This window comes from Antechinus flavipes, chromosome 2, assembly GCF_016432865.1.
Source record: "Antechinus flavipes isolate AdamAnt ecotype Samford, QLD, Australia chromosome 2, AdamAnt_v2, whole genome shotgun sequence".
NCBI lineage: Eukaryota > Metazoa > Chordata > Mammalia > Dasyuromorphia > Dasyuridae > Antechinus > Antechinus flavipes.
The window spans coordinates 366,764,566-366,788,317 of NC_067399.1; the positions used below are offsets into that span (position 1 = coordinate 366,764,566).

General features: G+C 35.5%; 1 protein-coding gene across 1 annotated transcript; it reads right to left on the bottom strand.

The window, feature by feature from the left end:
* Positions 1 to 16,117: 16,117 nt before the first annotated feature.
* On the bottom strand, positions 16,118 to 19,376 carry IL5 (interleukin 5). The gene is made up of 4 exons (XM_051978233.1): positions 19,181 to 19,376; positions 18,994 to 19,026; positions 17,881 to 18,009; positions 16,118 to 17,795 (listed from the first exon to the last, which is right to left on the bottom strand). Exons 1-4 carry the CDS (start codon positions 19,325 to 19,327, stop codon positions 17,697 to 17,699), a joined length of 408 nt encoding a protein of 135 aa, XP_051834193.1. The 5' UTR covers positions 19,328 to 19,376; the 3' UTR covers positions 16,118 to 17,696.
* Between the last annotated feature and the right edge of the window lie 4,376 nt (positions 19,377 to 23,752).

Genomic DNA, 23,752 nt, shown 5'->3' on the forward strand with positions numbered 1-23,752 from the left:
CTGTGACCCCAATCTTTTGGGTTCTCCTTTTGAACCTCAACAAGGTCAGGGTAGCAATGTCTCATTCAAAATAAACATGTGACAAACTCACATTGCCCATTTTCAATCCCAAAGGGAATTTATTTAGGGGAAGAGATTACAGACAAAATGATGAGGCAAAATAGGCATAATAGAGTGGTAAATGATGGGTTACAGCCCAGGAGCTATTGTCTAGCCAAGGATTGTGAAGCAAATCTTTTTGCTCCTTCTTTGTCTCCAAGAATACCTGACCCTAACTTATCTTCCTTAACTCTCTTTTACCACTTCGTAGTCTATTAGAATTGTTAGATAAATGCTAAAATTTAGGATTGCTAATATGCTAAACCTCCTGCTGAGTCTAGTCTGAAACAAAATAGCCTTCTCCTTTTCCCAAAGGGATCCTCTTTCATTTTAAGTCCCACTCCTCTGGAATAGCAAGTCCCCAGGAAAGCCTAGTTTCTATTCTGAGGCCCAGGGTAATCCAATAGAGACCTGGAGTGCTATTGGTTGGATTTATTTGTGGGATGCCTCATATAAATCATTTCATTTTGCATAAACCCCTCTTTTTCAGGGACACTGGGATTATGGGACTCAACTACTGGGGACTGGGACTATGATCTCATCAAAGGTGGCTACTATCAGGGAGACTACCTCATTGTGCTTGTTAAGAAAATCTCTTTGACCCACAGAGATTCCCTTTTGAGACCTGGATTCTCTTTAAAATTACTTATACAAATAGCTTTTAGATAACTCTCAGCCAGGAGAGGAAGGATTGTGAATTATTATTATTTTTTTGAGCCCCTACTTCATCCCTGAAAGCCTCCTAGGCCTTAAGGACTAGTTCTGAATTAGGGAAAGATTTTAATTGTCATATCAAAAAGAAAAACCTGACATATTTCTGTAAACCTAGAACTGGCCACTTTGGGCCTATAGAAATATTTAATTAAAGTTAAGGTGTGCTAAAACATTTGAGCAGATTCCAGGGTTTTTGAGACTAATCATAAAGTTGTTTGGCACTAAATGACTTGTTTCTTCTTAATTGACTCAAAAGGGAAATGCATTTGCTATGAAACTTAGTAAATACTAATTGATAAGTAATGGTTATTTGTGGAATTATAGAACTGAAACTAAACTTGCCCTTCTGTGGGCCTGAAAAGCTTGAAAAACATCTACAGAAAGAAAAAGGCCCCTCTTTGTGGGACTTTCCATGCTTCTCTCCCTAAGGGAGGCTTGTGGAATCTGTCCTGACTAACCTGGATTCTTCTGGAGTTTTATGCTAGTACCCCATCATCTCTGATACAAACCCCGCCCCCCCAACATTTCTGGCATGGAAGGTAGGCTAATCACTAAGCTATAAGCTTCCAGCAGGACACCTGGGTCCAAAATTCTTTGACGCTCTTCCCCAGAGTTCTAAATTCCACCAATTTCTTAAAACTCTTTGCTCCGGAAATGGGTAGGCTGCATGTTTCCTTCCCTTGTCTGTATGTGAGGGTGTGGGTGTGGGTGGGTGGGTGGGTGTAAAAGGGTATGGTTATTGGCTCAGCCATCTTGTACCCTCTTTCCCTTCAACTCTAACTGCAGAGTGTTGAATTGGAGAGATGGACTTGAAAGGGCAGTTTTCTGCCACCTTAAGTTTGGGTTGCGTGTGTTTAAATTGGAATTCTGATTCTGAAATTGTATGAGACAATTATTAACTATTGCATGTTAAAATTGTGAACTTGTTTATTCTGGTATAAGATTTTAGAAACCCATGTGCAAATATTGAAGAATTACTACTGGAAATTTAAATCTATATTTAATTTGGTTATAAGCAAAAACTGAATCACATATTTCTATTTCCTAATTGGATGAAATACATTTAGGGTGTTATGTTGCTTTCTAAATTGTATATTGTAAATTATAAAATGTTATGAGGCATGTTTTAAAATTCCATTAGCTCTACTGGACATGTGTTTACTTTGTGAAGTTTTTGCTCAAAATTATTTGGTTATTGCTTATATTCTGAATTTTAGAATTGTCTTGTTTCTTTAACAAAAACTATCAGCTGAAGCTTCTTAGTAGATATTGAGTTCATGAGTTCTTTCTGAAATTGTAATTCTGGGATAAATTATTCTTTTGAGTTATTTGGTACAGTGAATACTTTAGATGCAGTTTATTCTTGGATTTTTAGACCATTATTTCTAACATCTAGAAAGGTAATTAGCCTTAGGAGATGAGCTTGGTATGGAATGTAAAATTCCCATACAAGAAAGAAAATACAGATGTAATCTGAAATTTTGGACTGAAAACTATCGAAGTTTTATTTTAGATCAGTTGGTATACTTATAAATGAGGGAATAGTGCACTCTTCTCTCATTGGGTGTGGTTTTTCCTAACCTGGTCTGAGTCCTTCCCCCACTTCACTGATTATTAGGGGATGTAGAAAGAATCCCACTTGTGCTCAACCCATCTTTGAGCTCTGCCCTGCTGGTTAGATGAAATCTCTTTAAACATTTCCCCAATAGGACAGCTGCTCATTCATTATGTGGAAATTAGTACTAGCCTTCTACCAAGCTACCCACATGGGAAATAGCGTCCTTGGCTTACTTAAAAAACCCTTCTTCAGTCTATTTTTACAAAGTGTTAACCAAATATCAGTTTGTATTTTTGAAGTCATGATGATTGTTTTAAGAGCAAAATCATTTCTGTAATGCTAAAGATCACTTAGATAAAATGCTTTATCAAGGTTCTACTGCTTAGTAATGCAAGAAACTTATAAGAGAAGTTTGTTAGATTTCTGGTTAACTGCAAATTCTCTGAAAATAGTTATTTCAAAATTCGTTCAGCAAATTATCTAATGTTTTATTAAGTGTATCATGTCATTGTTTACTGCTTTCTACCATATCAACCCTGAGATAGTTTTAGGCACAATGATTTGTAAGCTTTTTCTTTTTAGATCTAAAGCTTCTGATATAGGATTGGGATATTTGAAAAAAATTTTTTGGAAAACTAATATTTCTTGAGTTTGAATCCAGGTGTGGATGAGTACCAATAAATCAGAAAACCCACTCTCCCAGAGAAATGCCACAGAACTTCAGAAGGTGGAGATTTGTTCATCTGAGTAAAAAGAGTTTGAAGGATGGCTTTTTGAGCTCTTGATTCCCAAAATTGTGTTCCTTTTTACTGGAATGATTCTCACCTATTTCTGAGTCTGGCAAGGGAGTGGAATCCATCTGTGGTCTTCATATCTAAAGTCAAACAGCTAAGGATGCTTTGTCCTGTCCCTGTTTTTTTTCCCCCTCAGAGCAAGTGAATTTTAAGCTTTAAGTTGACCATAACCAAAAGGCTATGAACAAGATGCAAGTATAAAATCTTCCTGTTTTCTATCTGAAAATATGTAGTCATTAGGTAAATGACTGCTTTCCATCATTGGGTAAGTGACTATTTGACATATTCTGCCTATTACTAGAAATATATTTTATTAGAAATATGTTTGTATAAGGTTTTTAAATCTTTCAAATTGTAATAACATTTAGCTACTGGTGCAATTGTTTGTGAAACCCAATTGCTATTCTCATGCAGTGTGAGTACTAGAGAATTTTAGTACAATTTTAAAAAATTGTAACAGTTTTTGTTTTATCCATGCAAAAAGTCAATTCTATTTAAGTTAATGGGGAATAACATATGTTTGTCCTGTGTGTCTGTGACACTACCATGATTTTTTATAACTTATTTGATTTACACAGACTAAGTCATAGGAAATTGGTTTATTGATGCAACCATAAAAGAGGTTTTGACCTTCTTACTCCCCCAGTTCTCCAAGCAATAGACTTTTTCCTAAGTGGGGAAATCTGGAAACCCTACCTTTACTGTATTCAAACAAAAAGCCATGTTGTTATATCAACCCCCTAGGGTTATATTTCTCTGCTGGAGAAGTCCCTAAACCTTTTTCTACTCCTGATGCAGAGAAAATTCCTCAGAAGGAACAGCTAAACCAGCCCCAGAACAGAGAAATCTCTACTAAAAGAGATCACACTTTGTGATCTTGGCCTGCCCAGCTCTTCAGAGTACTAGCCTTCCGGTCACCCAAACTGTGGCTAAGGCACTTAAAATTGATTATTATCTCCATTCTGTCTGGCTGACTCTGCCTCTTCACAAAAGGTGGATTAGATTCTATTCCCTTTAAACACACTTCCCCGAGATGAGAGCTCTGCTTAGTGCTCTCTCAAGCTATCTTTGCCCATCCTGCGGACTCCTATCAGTTCAGGATTAGGATTTTTGGTCAGACTAGGACAAAGTCTGATCTCAATCTGTTATCCTCCTTATCTAATGCCTTTTGAACACTTTGCATGTGTCCTTGGCCACCCAAGTAACCCCTTTGCTGTTGGCAAAGCTATTAACCTCTGCTTCTTAGGTTTGTTTTAGGCTTTGGTCACCTTCAAATGACCAGCACTTGACAGCTGTCTTGATCAAGTTCAGGGATCTGACTCAGAATTCACTGGATAACTCACTTTAGTTATCTCCTGGCCCACCCCTCCAAATCAGCTCTCCATCCATTCCCAGCAGAAAGTAGTTTCAGAAGATGAGATCATCGCCCTATATCCCAAAGGACTTTGGCCCCATTTGTTTGGAGGGAAACTGACTGTTGGGGTGAATGGACCCCAGCAAAATACCACAAGGTGTCTGAGTTGGCCCCCAGTAAAGTGCTAACTGACTTTGCATTAATCTTTGCTATTATGCCTTGGTAACTAACTTTGTACCCCTGTAATATCATTAACTTTGGCTTCAGTTTATCTCTGTAATACTCCAACCCCAAAGACCACTCCCCTAACTCCACTATGCTTCCCAACTCCACTTCTCCTCCTTACAACTAACTAACTCTTCTGGGGTTCTAAGTACCTTTCAGAATTTAGTCTGCCAGCTAAGGGAATGCTGCATCCTCACAAGAGCTCTTTTTCTACTGGGTAATTGTGAATTCCATTGAGGAACTTGTCTTTCATATGTTCTCCCACTCTGTTTCACATTTACTATTCCTGGTGTCTATTGTATCCCTTCATTTTGTCTGAAACTTATTTCAGTAATTAATCTTTTGCCAAAGATAATGACCATTTTGAATTCTTCACACGACTGAACTCCAAATGTTTTTGTCTGCCATCATTTGGTACCAAATCCCACATCATAGGTCATCAGTAAATATGAAATTGATTTCAGAGAACAATAGGGTTCCTAAGGAAAGGAGTTTGGAAGAATCCATTAAAGGATTATGCCATAAGGCATGAATATGTCAGATGGGCAGGTTAGCTCCATAGAGGAGTATAGCAGAATTAGCTACAGTAAGGAGAAAGACACCAGAAATTGGAAGACACTATGAGGAAGACAGAGAAAGTGACTCAGTAGGCTTAGCCCTGAAAAGGACTTAGCAAAGATCTTCATCATGAGTACTCTGTTTATAGGGAAAATACAATCTTGGGGGTTTCTACAAAACAATAATGGGCAGCATTGGGGCTTATGCTATCTAAGTAACATGAAATAAACAAGTTTTTTCAGGATGCTTACTACTGATGAGATTAAGCTCCCCTCAATTTCCAGTCAGGGAGCCAAAAATGATGATGTTCGGCACAGGACAGGGAGTTGTGGGAACCCTCTTCTGGTCAGCGCAGGTCATTCGTAAATGAATTTATGAACCCGAAAAGATAAAACTGGTAAAAGAAGTTTATTATTAGAACTGAGAAGTTAGCTTTTGCAGACTGACTTTCCTAGTGTCAAGGTCCTGACAGAGAAATAAAGATCTAGCAGAGAAGTCCCAACAGAGAGGTAAATAGGGTCCTGTTAGGGAAATAGGTGAGTGAGATAGAGGGAGTAATGCTGAAAAGAGAATGTTTTTTCAGCAGGCAGAGGGTTGCAGCTATGCCAAAGGGAGAAGTTCCTTGGCATGATTCCTGCTTTTGGACCCCTGCAAGGAATTGTGCTGAAAGAAGCTTGTTGTATGGGCAACTCTTGGTGGGGGCTGGGAGCAGTTTCAGTTGGAATCATAATACAGTGAATTGAATGAGTGTCCCTGGACTAATCTCTAACTCAATAAAGTTAGATAGAAATCTTAATCTCTCACTCAGGCTAAATAAGAGTAGTCCTGGACTCAATTAGTCCCACCCAGATAACAGAATGAAACCACTTTAACCTGATTCCTTGGGGTAGGTCTTTCAGGGGAGAGCTTCTCCAAACTTTGCCCCAAAGTCAGAAAGAGAGAGTGAGAGAGAGTTTTGGGGCTCCTGTTGTCACTACCATGGTAGAGATAGTCTCCTTTCCTACTGTGTTTATAAGATCCTTAACATTGACCCCTGAACTGAATATTTTGAATCCAGCACTCTCAGAGATGGTTTCAAATATGTTTAGTAACAAGAGACTGTGTATATGTGTTGGTGTGTGTGTGTGTGTGTGTGTGTGTGTGTGTGTGAGAGAGAGAGAGAGAGAAAGAAAAGAGAGAGAGAGAAAGAAAGAAAGAAAGAAAGAGAAAGAGAGAGAGAAAAGAGAGAGAGAAAGTGAGAGAGAGAGGAGAGAGAGAAAGTGAGAGAGAGAGGAGAGAGAGAAAGTGAGTGTAAGAGAGAGAAAAGTATATAATAAGTATACATAATCAAGGGACTTTCTCCTTCTTAGAGGCTGGGTTTATTATTTGTAAGTTAATTGTTAGGGAAAAAGGAGTGACAGATAACTTTGCCAATGTGCATTTACTAAGCTTCTAATATGCACCAGGCACAGTGCTAAGTTCTGGTACTGCAAGGAAAGTTAAAATTTCTGCTCTCGAGAAATCTGCAATCTAATGTAGAAGATATTACGAAATGTTTATTTATTTATTTGTTTGTTTTTTTAGTTTCCAACTGCCATTGTTATTATTAATTTATAAAAATTACAAAAAATTAAAATAAAGGTATTATTTACCTTTCTTTCTTTCTTTCTTTCTTTCTTTTTAATAACTTTTTATTGACAGAGACCATGCCTGGGTAATTTTTTTACAACATTATCCCTTGCACTCACTTCTGTTCTGACTTTTCCCCTCCTTCCCTTCACTCCCTCCCCCAGATGGCAAGCAGTCCTATACAAGTTAAATATGTTGCAGTGTATCCTAGATACAATATATGTGTGCAGAACCGAACAGTTCTCTTGTTGCACAGGAAGAATTGGATTCAGAAGGTAAAAATAACCTGGGAAGAAATACAAAAATGCAAACAGTTTACATTCATTTCCCAGTGTTCTTTCTTTGGGTGTAGCTGCTTCTGTCCATCCTTCATCTATTGAAACTGAGTTAGATCTTCTCTTTGTCAAAGAAATCCACTTCCATCAGAATACATACTCATACAGTATCGTTGTTGAGGTATATAATGATCTCCTGGTTCTGCTCTTTTCACTTAGCATCAGTTCATGTAAATCTCATCAATCCTCTCTGTAGTCATCCTGCTGGTCATGATATAATTATTTATAAACAAGCTATAGAGGATAAGTGTTATTCCAGGGCTGGGAAGTATCATTTCAAAGGTTGTTCTTGGTGACAAAGATAATTAGGGGCTTGACTTTCCCCTTGGACTAGGAAAGAGAATTTGGAAGGGGTCTAATAAAGGAAGATTTTTGTTTGTTTGTGTTTGTTTTTTCCCCTTGAGCTACTGAGTCCTGCAAATAAAGAAGTGGGCAAAATAATTATAAGAAAATTGTTCAAGAAGTAAAATTACAAATAAGTAATTTTGTGAAGATGGCAGTGAAGAAGGAAGAATATTTCTTTTTTTTATAGCTTTTTATGAAGATGGCAGTGAAGAAGGAAGAATACTTCTTTTTTTTATAGCTTTTTATTTACAAGATGTATGCATGGGTAATTTTTCAGCATTGACAATTGCAAGTTCCAAATTTTCCCCTCCTTCTCCCCACCCTCTCCCCCAGATGGCAGGTTGACCAATACATGTTAAATATGTTAAAGTATATGTTAAATACAATATATATATGTGTATATATACATGTCCATACAGTTATTTTGCTGTACAAAAAGAATTGGACTCTGAAATAGTGTACAATTAACCTGTGAAGGAAATAAAAAACGCAGGCCAACAAAAATAGAGGGATTGGGAAGTCTATGTAGTGGTTCATAGTCATCTCCCAGAGTTCTTTTGCTGGATGTAGCTGATTCAATTTATTACTGTTCTATTGGAACTGATTTGGTTCATCTCATTGTTTAAGAGGGCCACGTTCATCAGAATTGATCATCACATAGTATTGTTGAAGTATATAATGATCTCCTGGTCCTGCTTATTTCACTCAGCATCAGTTTATGTAAGACTCTCCAGGCCTTTCTGAAATCATCCTGCTGGTCACTTCTTATAGAACAATAATATTCCATAATATTTATATACTACAATTTATTCAGTCATTCTCCAATTGATGAGCATCCACTCAGTTTCCAGTTTCTGGACACTACAAAGAGGGCTGCCACAAACATTCTTGCACATACAGGTCCCTTTCCTTTCTTTAGTATTTCTTTGGAATATAAGCCCAGTGGTAGCACTGCTGGATCAAAGGATATACACAGTTTGATAACTTTTTGAGCAAAGTTCCAAATTGCTCTCCAGAATGGCTGGATGTATTCACAATTCCAACAACAATGTATCAGTGCCCCAGTTTTCCCACATCCCCTCCAGCATCAGCATTATCTTTCCCTATCATTCTAGCCAATCTGACAGTTATGTAAGTGGTATCTCAGAGTTGTCTTAATTTGTATTTTTCTGATCAATAGTGATTTGGAACACCCTTTCATAAGTGGAAATAGTTTCAATTTCATCATCTGAAAATTGTCTGTTCATATCCTTTGACCATTTATCAATTGGAGAATGCTTGATTTTTTATAAATTAGAGTCAATTCTCTATATATTTTGGAAATGAGGTCTTTATCAGAACCTTTAACTGTAAAAATATTTTCCCAGTTTATTGCTTCCCTCCTAATCTTGTTTGCATTAGTTCTGTTTGTACAAAGGCTTTTTAATTTGATATAATAAAAAATTTCTATTTTGTGTTCAATAATGATTTCTAGTTCTTCTTTGGTCACAAATTCCTTCCTCCTCCACAAGTCTAAGAGGCAAACTATCCTATGTTCCTCTAGTTTATTTATAATCTCATTCTTTAGAGCATTTTTTCATATGACTAGAAATGGCTTTAATTTCTTTGTCTGAAAATTGTCTCTTTATATTCTTTGATCATTTATCAATTGAGGAATAGTTTGCATTCTTATACAATTGAGTCAATTCTCTATATATTTTAGAAAAGAGGTTTGTATCAGAAACATTGGCTGTAATTTTTTTTCTTCTAGCTTTCTGCTTCCCTTCTAATCTTGGCTGCGTTTGTTTTGTTTCTGCAAAACCTTCTTAATTTAACATAATCAAAATTATCCATTTTGCATTTCATAATATTCTTCGGGTTGGCCATAAATTCCTCCTTTCTTCACAAATCTGAGAAGTAAACTATCCCTTGTTCTCCTAATTTATTTATAATATCACCCTTTATGTCTAAATCATGACTCCATTTTGATCTTATCTTGGCATAGGGTGTTAGATATTCGTCCATACCTAGTTTCTGCCATTCTGTTTTCCAGTTTTCCCAGCAAATTTTGTCAAATAGTGACAAAAAGCTGAAGTCTTTGGGTTAATCAAACACTAGATTACCATAATCATTGACTATTGTGTCTTGTGAATCTAACCTATTCCACTGATCCACTATTCTATTTCTTAGCCAGTACCAAATTGTTTTGATGACTGCTGCTTTGTAATACAGTTTTAGGTCTGGAACAGGTAGACTACCTTCCTTTGCATTTTTTTTTTCATTAAATACCTTGAGATTCCAAGAGTAGTTTTAACCTGGCAGCTATGTGGTGCAGTAGACAAGCTATGTGACCTTGGGCAAGTCACTTAACACCATTTGCCTCAGTTTCTCATCAGCAAAATGAGCTGGAGAAGGGAATGGAATACCATTCTTTGCTAAGAAAATTCCAAATGGAATCATGAAGAGTCAGATATGACCGAACAACAAAAGTTTTGACCTAGTAGCAGGGACAGAAATCAGATTGCAAGAAGTGAGTAGAAGATGGGAAAAAAAGAGCTAAAAAAATAGACAATTTTTTCCCCCTAGGATTTCTACTGATACAAGGAAGAGAAATGTAGAATGACAGATTGAGGGGATGGTGAGCACATTTAAAAGTAATGATAATGGAAGTAGATAAGGAGAGATTGAATATTTGAAAGAGAAGTGGGATGATCACAAGGGCAAGCTGCCAAAGAAGATAGGATGACAGAAGTATTAGGGGTTATTATTCATCCTTTATTTTTGAAGAGGACCAATGATATCACAAGGGTGATGTCTTGACTTGCTCATGAATTGGATTTAAATGAGGCAGAATTGTACAAATGTACAATTTATCCTTCCAATTTATCAAAGACTAGTATCATGAAGATCTGAGATGAATTGGCAATCACAAGAACAAGGTCCACATATTTCTCCAAGCTCAGAGTGAAGAAGAAAATAGGGGAGGGGACAAAAAGAGGGAGAGAAGTAGGATGAGTAAAAATGTAGAATTAATGAGAACGGGATGACCTCCACTTTTCAATGAACTATGAAGTCCTTTGATAAGAAAGGCACATTCTGGGTAGGTGTAACCTCCCCCTCAGAGGGGGAGACTGACTATCTTGCCTAATCCCAGGCCTTCAGAGACTCTTGGCCAGTGACCACTTCGAGTAGTAGTTCTTGTGTTCAACAGAGCGCCCAGACACAGCGGCTTGCAAGCACAAGTCTTTATTCCAAGTGATCACATCCTGCACTACTCACACTACTCCTGCACTCCTCACACTACTCCTGCACTTCTCCTACTTCCTGCTCCCCACTATTTATATTGGGTCTATGAAGTCACACGCACAATCAATAAGAGAAAGAGATGTGTCCAGTTGATGATGCATTTGCAGCTAGAGTTCCTGCTTCCGAGGAGGTCCTTACTAGCTGCAGAGATCACATCCTGGTGCCTCAGACATCAAAGCCTTTTGACTTCCTCATTGCACTGTGTGGGAAGTAGGGGGAGGTCCTCTCCTGATCCTTACAGGTAGGAGGCTTGAAAGAAGAGAAAAAGTTTCATATAGTTAGTGAATAAACAGTTAGTGGATAGAAGAGAAAAGTAAAAGGATAGAAATATATCAGAGAGGACTGAAATGAAGAATGTTCATTGTTCATACAAATATGGAGTTCAATAATCAGTACCTTAGACAGACATTACAAATAGAGATTAAGCTGGACCCACGCTTCTAGTTGGAAGAATATAAACTGGATTACCCTTCAAAAATTGTGTTTTTTTTTTAAGATTCCAAGAGTCTCCATGAAATAAGGGCCTATCTTAAAAAAAAGTTTTTGACTGATATTTTTTCCATGTATTCCTCCAAAAATACCATATGCTTAAAGAGGAAAAAATAGGAAAAAATCCACCTGCCATATTTTAAAAAAATGATACTTGCAGTATTTCACATCTACTGTCTCTTATCTCTGCAAAAAAAAGGGAGAAGGTGTCTCTTCTTTGGGGCCCAATTTGATCATTATAATTTCTTTTTTTTTTTTTAAATCATGTGGAATTTATTTCAGAGGCATCTAGTATAATATACTCTTTTTTAAATTTTATTTTATTTAATAATAATTTTATATTGACAGAATCCATGCCAGAGTAATTTTTTATAACATTATCCCTTGCACTCGCTTATGTTTCGATTTTTCCCCTCCCTCCCTCCACCCCCTCCCCAAGATGGCAAGCAGTCCTATATATGTTAGATATGTTTCAGTATATCCTAATACAATATATGTTTGCCGAACCGAACAGTTCTCTTGTTGCACAGGGAGAATTGGATTCAGAAGGTAAAAATCAACTCGGGAAGAAAATCAAAAATGCAAATAGTTCATATTCATTTCCCAGTGTTCTTTCTTTGGGTGTAGCTGTTTCTGTCCATCATTTATCCACTGAAACTCAGTTAGGTCTCTTTGTCAAAGAAATCCACTTCCATCAGAATACATCCTCATACAATATCATTGTCGAAGTGTATAATGATCTCCTGGTTCTGCTCATTTCACTTAGCATCAGTTCATGTAGGTCTCTCCAAGCCTCTCTGTATTCATCCTGCTGGTCATTCCTTACAGAGCAATAATATTCCATAACATTCATATACCACAATTTACCCAGCCATTCTCCAATTGATGGGCATCCATTCAATTTCCAGTTTCTAGCCATTACAAACAGGGCTGCCACAAACATTTTGGCACATACAGGTCCCTTTCCCTTTTTTTTTTTTTTGTATCTCTTTGGGGTATAAGCCCAATAGAAACACTGCTGGATCAAAGGGTATGCACATTTTGATAACTTTTGGGGCATAATTCCAGATTGCTCTCCAGAATGGTTGGGTTCGTTCACAACTCCACCAACAATGCAGCACTGTCCCAGTTTTCCCGCATCCCCTCCAACATTCATCATTATTTTTTCCTGTCATCTTAGCCAATCTGACAGGTGTGTAGTGGTATCTCAGAGTTGTCTTAATTTGCATTTCTCTGATCAATAATGATTTGGAACACTCTTTCATATGAGTGGTAATAGTTTCAATTTCATCATCTGAAAATTGTCTGTTCATATCCTTTGACCATTTATCAATTGGAGAATGGCTTGGTTTCTTATAAATTAGGGTCAGTTCTCTATATATTTTGGAAATGAGGCCTTTATCAGAACCTTTAACTGTAAAGATGTTTTCCCAGTTTGTTGCTTCCCTTCTAATCTTATTTGCATTCGTTCTGTTTGTACAAAGGCTTTTTAATTTGATATAATCAAAATTTTCTATTTTGTGATCAGTAATGGTCTCTAGTTCATCTTTGGTCACAAATTTCTTTCTCCTCCACAAGTTTGAGAGATAAACTATCCTATGTTCCTCTAATTTATTTATAATCTCGTTCTTTATGCCTAGGTCATGGACCCATTTTGATCTTATCTTGGTATATGGTGTTAAGTGTGGGTCCTTGCCTAATTTCTGCCATACTAATTTCCAGTTATCCCAGCAGTTTTTATCTTATCCCAAAAGTTAGAATCTTTGGGTTTGTCAAACACTAGATTGCTATAGTTGACTATTCTGTCTTGTGAACCTAACCTTTTCCACTGATCAACTAATCTATTTCTTAGCCAATACCAAATGGTTTTGGTGATTGCTGCTTTATAATATAATTTTAGATTAGGTACAGCTGTCTAGCTTCACCTTCATTTGATTTTTTTTCATTAATTCCCTTGAGATTCTCTACTTTTTATTGTTCCATATGAATTTTGTTGTTATTTTTTCTAGATCATTAAAATATTTTTCGGAAGTCTGATTGGTATAGTACTAAATAAATAGATTAGTTTAGGGAGTATTGTCATCTTTATTATATTTGCTCGGCCTATCCAAGAGCACTTAATATTTTTCCAATTATTTAAGTCTGACTTTATTTGTGTGGAAACTTTTTTGTAATTTTGCTCAGATAATTCCTGACTTTTCTTTGGTAGGTAGATTCCCAAATATTTTATGCTATCAACAGTTATTTTGAATGGAATTTCTCTTTGTATCTCTTGCTCTTGGATTTTGTTGGTGGTGTATAAAAATGCTGAGGATTTATGGGGATTTATTTTGTATCCTGCCACTTTGCTAAAATTATGAATTATTTCTAATAGCTTTTTAGTAGAATCTCTGGGGTTCTCTAGGTATACCATCATATCATCTGCAAAGAGTGATAGTTTGGTTTCCTCATTGCCTACTCTAATTCCTTTAATCTCTTTCTTGACTCTTATTGCAGAGGCTAGTGTTTCTAATGCAATATTGAATAATAATGGTGATAGTGGGCAACCTTGCTTCACTCCAGATCTTACTGGGAAAGGTTCCAGTTTTTCCCCATTGCATATGATGCTTACTGAAGGTTTTAAATATATGCTCCTGACTATTTTAAGGAAAAGTCCTTTTATTCCTATGCTCTCAAGTATTTTTATTAGGAATGGCTGTTGGATTTTATCAAATGCTTTTTCTGCATCTATTGAGATGATTGATCATTATAATTTCATAACATTTAGTTTTTATCATTTTGTTCTTATTATTTTTATTTACACTGCTGTAATTATACATACTGAGGTGTTTTTTTTTTTTTTTTTTTTGGTTTTATTTGCTTCACTTTGCATTAGTTCATGAGTTTTCCCAGGACTGTCTGTATTTATCATATTTTTCACTTCTTATAACACATTAATAATTTATTATAGTCTCTCTCTCTTTTTTTTTGCTGAGGTGACTGAGGTTAAGTGACTTGCCCAGGGTCACACAGCTAGGAAGTGTCTGCCAGATTTGAACTCAGGTCCTCCTGACTTCAGGACTGGTGCTCTACCCACTGCACCACCTAGCCTAAAGTCTCTTTCTTTTTTTTTTTTTTTAAATAGCTTTTTATTGACAAAACCCATGCCAAGCAATTTTTTACAGCATTATCCCTTGCACTCATTTCTGTTCCGATTTTTCCTCTCCCTCCCTCCATCCCCTTCCCCAGATGGCAAGCAGTCCTTTACATGTTGAATAGGTTACAGTATATCCTAGACAATATATGTGTGCAGAACCGAAGAGTTTTCTTGTTGCACAGGGAGAATTGGATTCAGAAGGTATAAATAACCTGGGAAGAAAAACAAAAATGCAAGCAGTTTATATTCATTTCCCAGTGTTCTTTCTTTGGGTGTAGCTGCTTCTGTCCATCCTTGATCAGTTGAAACTTTATCGAAGAGATCCACTTCCATCAGAATACATCCTCAAACAGTATCGTTATTGAGGTATATAATGATCTCCTGGTTCTGCTCATTTCACTTAGCATACAGTCTCTTTCTTAACACCAATAAACTTCCAGTGATATCATAAGGTTTTTAGTCATATACTACTATCTCAGAGCCGAAATAGAGAATTTTTCAAAAGACAATAGAGAAGTACATGATAGGTATGAACATTACAAATGAGGAATTACCCAGAATTGATATATAGAATGTAATTGAAGAAATGTATAGTCAGGAAAAAAAAAGATGGAACTGATCACATAGAAACAGCTAGGAATAACAAGTTACCAAAAGGAGATTTAATAGAAATAAAGAAATACATATCTTAATACATATCTGAGGATATCCTGAATTGATTCAATAGAGCAAAACTTGCATCCTATTATGACTTGAGTTTTCTGAGCCTACAAATGGATAGGACAAACAACAAAAATGCCAAGCCTGAGTCTTGAGGCCAGGAAGGGAAGTAGGGAAAATAGTTCTTCCCCCACATCCAACTCAATGAATGTTGCCTAGCTTCAAGTGAATGGGACTTTTACTCTCTGGATATTACAGAAAGGGAAGATACTATCCCATTTTGGTTGTTTGAAAGACACACTTTTTTCCAGCTATACAGTCAATGGAAAAAGACTGCTTCTACCTATATGTTACCAAGTCCTCAAACTTTTAAAATAGGGGGCCAGTTCACTGTCCCTCAGATGATGGAGGGCCGGACGATAGTAAAAACAAACACTTTGTTTTGTGGGCCTTTAAATAAAGAAACTTCATAGCCCTGGGTGAGGGGGATAATCGTCCTCAGCTTCTGCATCTGGCCCACAGGCCATAATTTGAGGACCCCTGTAACAGAGGAACATAATATGCCTCTCCCAGAAATAAGTCCTTGCCTCTTTCCACGTGGATACTTCATGTTAAGTGATCTAGGCACAGGCGAGGCCCAGTTACAAGGTGATACACATGAGTGGACAGGCAGGAAGAGGTACAGGAAAAGATTGTCATGAAAACTTAGAGAAGAGAGAATGGAGAAAAAAAGATGAGGATTAGAGGCAGTTAGATGTTGTAGTTGATAGAGTACTAATCTTGAAGTCAGAGGGACCCGAGTTCAAACCCAGGCTCAGCCATTTAACATTTCTGTGTGATTCTGAGCAAGTCATTTAACCCCAATTGCCTCACCTCCCCCCCCCCCCAAAAAAAAAAAAAAAGAAAAAGAAAAAGAAAAAGAAAAGACAAGGACTGAGAAAAAGATTATTAATATTTTGCCATTAAGAAATTTTTGTTAATTTTGGAGAGAGTGATTTTGATTTTGATGAGAAATAGTAGCTCTATTTCTTTGCAAAGAACTAAGAAGTGAATGAAGAGAAAGTAGAGGCAAATAATGCAAACATTCTTTACAAATCTGGCTGAGAAAGAAGGAAGAAAAACAGTATGACAGCTAGAGTGGATGACAGGATTTGGTGATAAGTGATTTTTTGTTTTATTTTTAAGCTAGGGATCAGAAAATAGGTACAGATTGAAAATTAGGATGGGATCCAGATTTGGGAATGGAGCTTAAGCCTTCTTATTCCAAAATAAATGATTTTTCCACTATTTCAGGTGGTCTCTCAGAGTAGAACAGGGGGAAGGGAAGAAAAAAATGATAAAATAACTTTATTATATATTTGAAAGGAATAAGTTGTACATGATAGATTTTCAGTTTTGTGTGCAATTATCATTTTTATTATATTATTATAGAAATGTTTGTTCCATAAATAAAAACAAAATAAATTTTAAAAAGAAAAATTACTAGTAACTGCTTCTTTATAATCCTAAAACCAATAAAGAAGAAATAAAATATAGAAGATGCTCAGAACACTTAACTCTAAACAGCAGAAGGTTTGGCCTTGGTGAGGAATAGGTTCAATTCTTCATCAGAGAATGGAGAAGGCCTGGTGATAATATCATGGGATTTAGATATGTAGAATAGGGTAAATGAACACAGTACTTGATTTCTATTTATTCTAAAGCTCTAATTAAAAAAAAAACTGTACTGGTTCTTTTTTCCTTTTTGGATATACTTACACCTGGCCAGTGAATCTTCTTTCGTAATAAAGTTAAGCAAAAATAACCAATACATTGATCACTTCTGACAGTGTATTCAAAAATACCATACCCATTGTCCCCTACCTCTCTAAAGAAAGAGAAAAGTTTTCCTCATCTCTTCTCTGGAAGATTAGTCATTGGGACTATGTACATAGCATTGCTTTTTAATGTTATTTGAGTTTACATTACAACCCCATTGTTTTACATATAAAAATACTGAAGCTCAGAGAGTAACAAGTCCACAATTAAACAGAAAAGGTCCAAATAGCCCTACATTTTAAACATATCAAAGTAAATAAATAAAGTATATCCATGTAATTTCTTGAGGCCACCAAAGCCACACAATCTGGAGCCAAGGTTGTTGTCATTGCTTATACTAGCTATGAGGTAAACACCAAATAGAAATAAACATCAAGAACTGCATTTGGGAGCAGAAAGGAGACAGATAAAATTGCCAGTCAGTAAATCACACTGGGTTAGAAGGCATCATTTGGGTATCTCTTGACAACATTTTTTTAAAAGAAGAATCAATTCATTTCCAGAATTTCCAAAAATCCAGTTGGACAAAACTAACATTTGAATATATGAAGAAGAAATCAGAAAGTATCATTAAAAATAAAGATATTCTGTTTTGCAGAAAATGTTTGTAACAACAAAAAGTTTTTTTTGTAAAAACTGCCGCTATGTCCTCCATCCCAGTCAGGCAAGGTTCATTGAACTCCCCTAAATCAGTCCATCACAGCCTCCCTTTTCATTTTTAACTTTCTACTGTCCACTCAGTATTTACTGTTTGAAGAAACTCTTCCAGGTAGTCCAAGAACTGCTCTACTTTTCTTCTTTCTCCCCCACACTGTTTCTGAAAAAGAAACAAATACCAGTGTTAGAGGCTGTCCCTTTTCAAATCACAATCATATAGAATATCATTGATCCTTACAACTTACTTCTTTGGTAGTAATGTGTTCTTTTAGAGAAGAAAAGTTTTGAAAAATTCTTTCTACCACATTGTCTTCAGCAGTTTGGTTCTTTAGTGTTTCTATTCCCTGGAAGATTTCTTCAATACACAGTGGATGCTAGAAAGCAAGAGGTAAACAAGAGGTAAATATTTATTTTAAAATATTAAATCTGCTTTGTTTGGCCCTGACTGCATGCTTGTAGTTCCCCAGAAGTTTGCTAGGTTCACTTCTCATATTATAACTAACACATAGCCCACTGGAAATGTACATTTTACAATTTCAATATAATTAGATGACAAACAATTCAATTCAATTAGATTGTCATCATTTACATTAAGATGCATATTTGTATGAAACTCGTAGATTTGAATCACTAATACTATCAGATATCAATATATAGGTACATATTTTAGAAAAATGTCAATCAATTGATCAATAAGCATTTATAATTTGCTCCTATATCATAGTATATTAGTATTGTGCTAAGTACTGAGAATACAAAGACAGGTGAATGTGCATATACTCTGTCATTCTGTCTCTGTCTCTGTCTCTCTCATATACATACATACACACACACACACACACACACCAATCAGAGAATCTCAGTTAAAAGTGCCTGGCTTAGCTATATAATGCCATGCAAGAATTTGCTGTGTGATATCCCTGACAAGTAGCACTCACTATCCAATGAGGCAGCCTGTTCTTTTTTTCAATAGCTATTAGGAATGATAATTATAATTAATACTTATATATTGTTTTTAAGGTTTTACAAAGTGCTTTCCCCGTGGTAGACAAAACAAATATTTTTTCTACTCAAAAGCTCAGAGATTAACTAATTTGTCCACTGTCACATAGTGACTATCAGAGTTGTTTCTGTAACTTGAGTTTTTAAATTCCAAGACCAATTTGAAGAGGCTGACTCTTAACTACAAAGAATTACCTGGAAGTTTTTCTTCATAATCCTAAAACTGTAATAAAGAAGCAAAATATAGGAGATACCCAGAATACTTAGTTCCAGAAATTAATTGTTGTTTTACATTATATAAATATGACATTTGTTTATAGATTCAATCATTATTCTGTGACCATAATTTCACTTACATTTTTTGGGTCAGGTATTGAAATCCTGAGAGTCTAAAAATAAAAGCATAACAATAATTATCTTTTGAGTTTTTGACACTTGTTACTAGCAATATTATTTCATCATAATATCAACAATAAACGGTAAGCAAGCCACCAAAATTATGACACATTTTAAAAAGAATCTGTTAAATAAATTGAAAATTACCCCATTGCCTATCAGCAAAGTTCGGTGAGCTGTGATTAAAGATAGAGTTTCTGAGATCAGTCCGGTCACTGGGTTTCCTGTTGCAATCCCGTAAGAACAGCCTGCACAGAGAGCCAGCAGTGGAAGACACACAAGCATTTTCATCATGCTGAACTGCTCAAGGTTAATCTCCAGCAAAGAAAGTGTGTACTACTGGGCTATATCCCCAACCAATTTATTCTCTCTCTTTGAGGAAATGAATCTAGAGATCTTTGCAACTGATAGGGAATTCTGAATAGGGGCACATCATGGAACTTAAAATTTCCATTTCTCCTCAAATTATTTTACTTTTATCTCCTCATAAAGTGATAAAACTCTTTATTTTTAAAAATTTCCCCCACTTAATAGTATTTTATTTTTTCCAATTACATATAAAAAGTTTTCAACATTTACTTTTATAAGATTTTGATTTCCATTTTTTCTCCCTCCTTTCTTCCCTTTTCCGGACCCAAGATGTCAAGGAATCTGATATAGGTTATACATGTACAATCATATTAAACATATTTCTACATTTGTCATGTTGTGAAAAAAGCATCAAAATAAAAGGGAAAACAATGAGAAAGCAAAAAATGAAAAAAGAATTTTTCAATCAGCATTCAGACTCCACAGTTCTTTCTCTAGATGTGAATAGCCTTTTCCAACACGAGTGACTGGAATTGTCTTATTGTATTGCTGAGAAGACCCAAGTCTATCAAAGTTGATCATCATATAATGTTGCTGTTATTGTGTACAATGTTCTCCTGGTTCTGCTCACTTCACTCAATATCATTTCATATAAGTCCAGGTTTTTCTGAAATCTGCCTACTCAACTTTTCTTATAGAACAATAAACATTCCATTACCTTTATGATATAACTCTCAACTTTAGTAAATGATTCATGGGGAAAGGGATTAAACCTGTGATTTCAATATTATTGAGGAAACTCCCTCTACCAATACAGGCGAGCACATCTTTTGTATCTCAGTCTTAGAGCACTGCTTAGAACACTGAAAATCAAGTGGCTTTAAAGCACTGAAAAGTTGTGACTTTTACAGGACCTCATAACCTACATATATATCACGGGGTGACTTGAACTCGGGTCTTTTAAGCTCCAGGAACAGCTCTCTGTCCATTATTCCATGCTAAATTTTGAATTCTAAATTCTCTCTTTCAGGGATGAATACAATAACTCAAGCCTAGGTGTGTTCACTCTGTGATTGACTCCTCTATAAGGGAAATACAAAAGTGAGTGATAGACATTAAAGTGTACATGAATCAGAGATAATCAACTTGGCAGAGTAAGCTAAAAGGTAAATTAGAAGGCCTTTACATGCAACAGAAAAGATTGTGTTTTTAATCTAAAAGGAATGGTGAACCCTTAGGAATATAGCATACTTTCTCGAAGTTGATAAGTGATTAAAGGCATTCTTCTGGAACTCCTCACAGCTTCCCTTAGGTATTATTGCTGATTTTTTGCCTTTTGAAAGATTTCAGCTCTTCCCTCTTCTTTGATATGATGAAATAGATAGACTATTCCTTTTAGAAAGCCATTATTTCTGCAGTCCCTGGTCACTCTCAAAGTGGTGGTACAGTTAAAAAAAAAAACCCCACAAAACATCAGCCAATGTAGGAAATCAAAGAGATTTCAAAAGGAAAATAAGTATAACAAAGGCAATAAAGGACAAGATTTTAGAAAACTGATTAGAAGGCAATTTAGTTTTATTAAACTTGAGATATTAATAAAAAGTATTAATAGCTAGCCCCTCTAAAGTCTTAGATGTTTTAAGATTTCTCAAGTGCTTTATAAATACTTTCTCATTTTATACTCACAACCCTGTAAAATAGGTACTTTTATCTCTATTTTATAGGTGAGGAAACTGAGGCCAAGTGACTTGCCCAGGGCCATTGAGCTAGTAAATATCTGAGGCAGGATTTAAATTTAGTTTTCCAAATCCACAACTTTTTCTACTGCTTTATGTAATTTAGGTTGTTCTGTTTTAAGAAATCACACTAAAAATAATACTTACACTGACTAGTTTTTGATGCTATCTAAAATGCCAGCATTGTCTTAAACCAAAATCTTTATCACCAAACTTTTCACCCACAAGGAAGTTCTGCTTGGTTTTATATGTTCTTTAAAAAAATTTTTTTAGTTTGGGTTTTTGTACAAATGAAACCAATGTAATTAAGATTATTAGGGAAACAGAAATTTGAGAAATAATTTTTCCAGCCAGTATTTCTGATAAAGGCCTCATTTTAAAAATATATAAAGAATTTAGTTAAATTGATAAGAATACAAGTCATTCCCCAATTGATGAATGTTCAAAGAATATGAACAAATAATTTTTAGATAAAGAAATTTTTTTTTCTTTCTTTTTTTTCTTTTTTTTTTTTTTAATGCTGAAGCAATTGGGGTTGAGTGACTTGCTCAAGGTCACACAGTTAAGAAGTGTTAAGTGCCTTAGATCATATTTGAACTCAGGTCCTCCTGACTTCAGGGCTGATGCTCTATCCACTGCACCACCTAGCTGCCCCTAGATAAAGAAATTAAAGCCACCTATAGTCATATGAAAAAATGTTCTAAATCACTATTGATCAGAGAAATGCAAATTAAAATAACACTGAGGATTCAGATTGGCTACGATATCAGGAAAGATAATGCTAAATGTTGGAGGGAATGTGGGAAAATTGGCACACAAATGCATTGTGAGAGTTGTGAACTGATCCAAACATTCTGGAGAGCAATTTGGAACTATGCACAAAGGGCTATCAAACTGTGCATACCCTCTGATTCATCACTGCTATTACTGGATCTATACAATAGCTCTTTTCATGGTAGCAAAGAATTGGAAATTGAGGGGATTTTCATTAATTAGTGAATGGCTAAATAAGTTATGATATATGAATTTAATGGAATATTATTGTTCTAAAAGAAATGGTCAGCAGGCTGATTTCAGAAAAGCCTGGAAAGAGTGAAGTGAACAGAACCAGGAAAACATTGTACATAGGAACAACAAGATTGTGTGATGATCAACTATAAGAGACCTAGCTCTTCTCAACAATACAGTGATACAAGGCAATTCCAAAAGACTTTGGATGGAAAATACCACCTGCATCCAGAATAAGAACTATGGAGACTGAATGAAAATATACTATTTTCACTGTTTTGTTTTGTTTTTTTCTTGTGTTCCCTCCCCCTTTTCCAGATTTTTCTTTCCCAACATGGCTCATATGGAAATATGTTTAAAATGATTGTACATATATATTGTATTTAACATATACTTTAATATATTTAACAAGTATGGAACTACCTACCATCTAGGGGAGGGAGTTGGGGGAAGGAGGGGAAAAGTTGGAACAGAAGTTTTTGCAAGGGTCAATGTTGAAAAATTACCCATGCATATGTGTTGTATATAAAAAGGTATAATAAAAATAAAACAAAAACTAATTAATTAAAAATAAATAAATAAAATGATTGTACATGTATAATCTATATCAGACTGTCTTGGGGAGGGGAGAGTTAAGGGAAGGAGGAAGAAAAAAATTGGAACTTTTACAAAAATGGAAAACTATATATGTAATTGGAAAAATTATATATTATTAAAATAAAATTTAAAAAATAGTTTGGAAGGCATATGGAAGCTTGGAAATGGTGCTGAATCACAGAGATGGAAAGGTCTATATACAGATGTCACTAAATTTAATCCACATTCAATTAATGAATCCTGTCAATACCATTCCTAGAAAATATTTATTTAGCCATTGCTTGAAAGACCTTTGGTGACAGGGAACTCACTATCTACCCCTCAAGCAATGCAGCATATTTTTGGTTCTCTAATTGTTAGGAAATTTTTCCTCTTTTTGAGCTGATCTATTTCTTCCTCAACCTCTTGGTCCAAGTTCTTCCATCTGAAGTCCAATAGAATAGTCACAGGTGTCATTAATGTAGTATTTTAAGAATATTATCTTATTTGCCTCTCACGATAACCCTGTAAAGAGGATAGATCCCATTAAACTCCAGGATATTACAAAATTGCAAAATCTCAACAGTTGCAAGAGACCTCAGAAGCCATCTAATATATAGCAATTCCCTCTACAATATTCCTAAGTAGTCACTCAGATTCCTTGTGAAGACTTTTATTTAGTGAGGGGGAATGTATTATCTCCCAAGATGACCCATTCTGCTTTTGTTGAATAGTTCTTATTGTCAGGAAATTTTATATATATTGAACTCGAATCTGCCTCTGTAATTTCTATCCATTAGGACCGAGCACAAAAAGTCTAATTCTTTTTTCACTTGGTGGTCCTTCAAACATTTGAAGATTGCTATCAGGTATTCCCCATATCTTTTCTTTTCCAGGCCAAATACCTACAATTCTTTTAGATTCCTTTTATAAGTTTCAAAGTTTTTTACTCATGATTGCCCTCTTGTAAGTAAACACTTCCTAATTTATGAATGTCCTTTTAAAAATATTACACATGGAATAGAACACAGCATTCTAGATGCAATCTAATCTGGGCAGGGTATAGTGGGACCATTACCTCTCTTGCTCT

Bases quoted from the DNA above. Each gene is read 5' to 3' on its own strand.
- IL5 (XM_051978233.1), bottom strand. From the start codon at position 19,327: ATGATGAAAATGCTTGTGTGTCTTCCACTGCTGGCTCTCTGTGCAGGC. The intron at 18,010-18,993 runs GTAAGTGAAATT...CTTGCTTTCTAG, and splicing joins CAATACCTGACCCAAAAAAT to CATCCACTGTGTATTGAAGA. The intron at 17,796-17,880 runs GTAAGTTGTAAG...TTTCTTTTTCAG, and splicing joins AACACATTACTACCAAAGAA to AAACAGTGTGGGGGAGAAAG.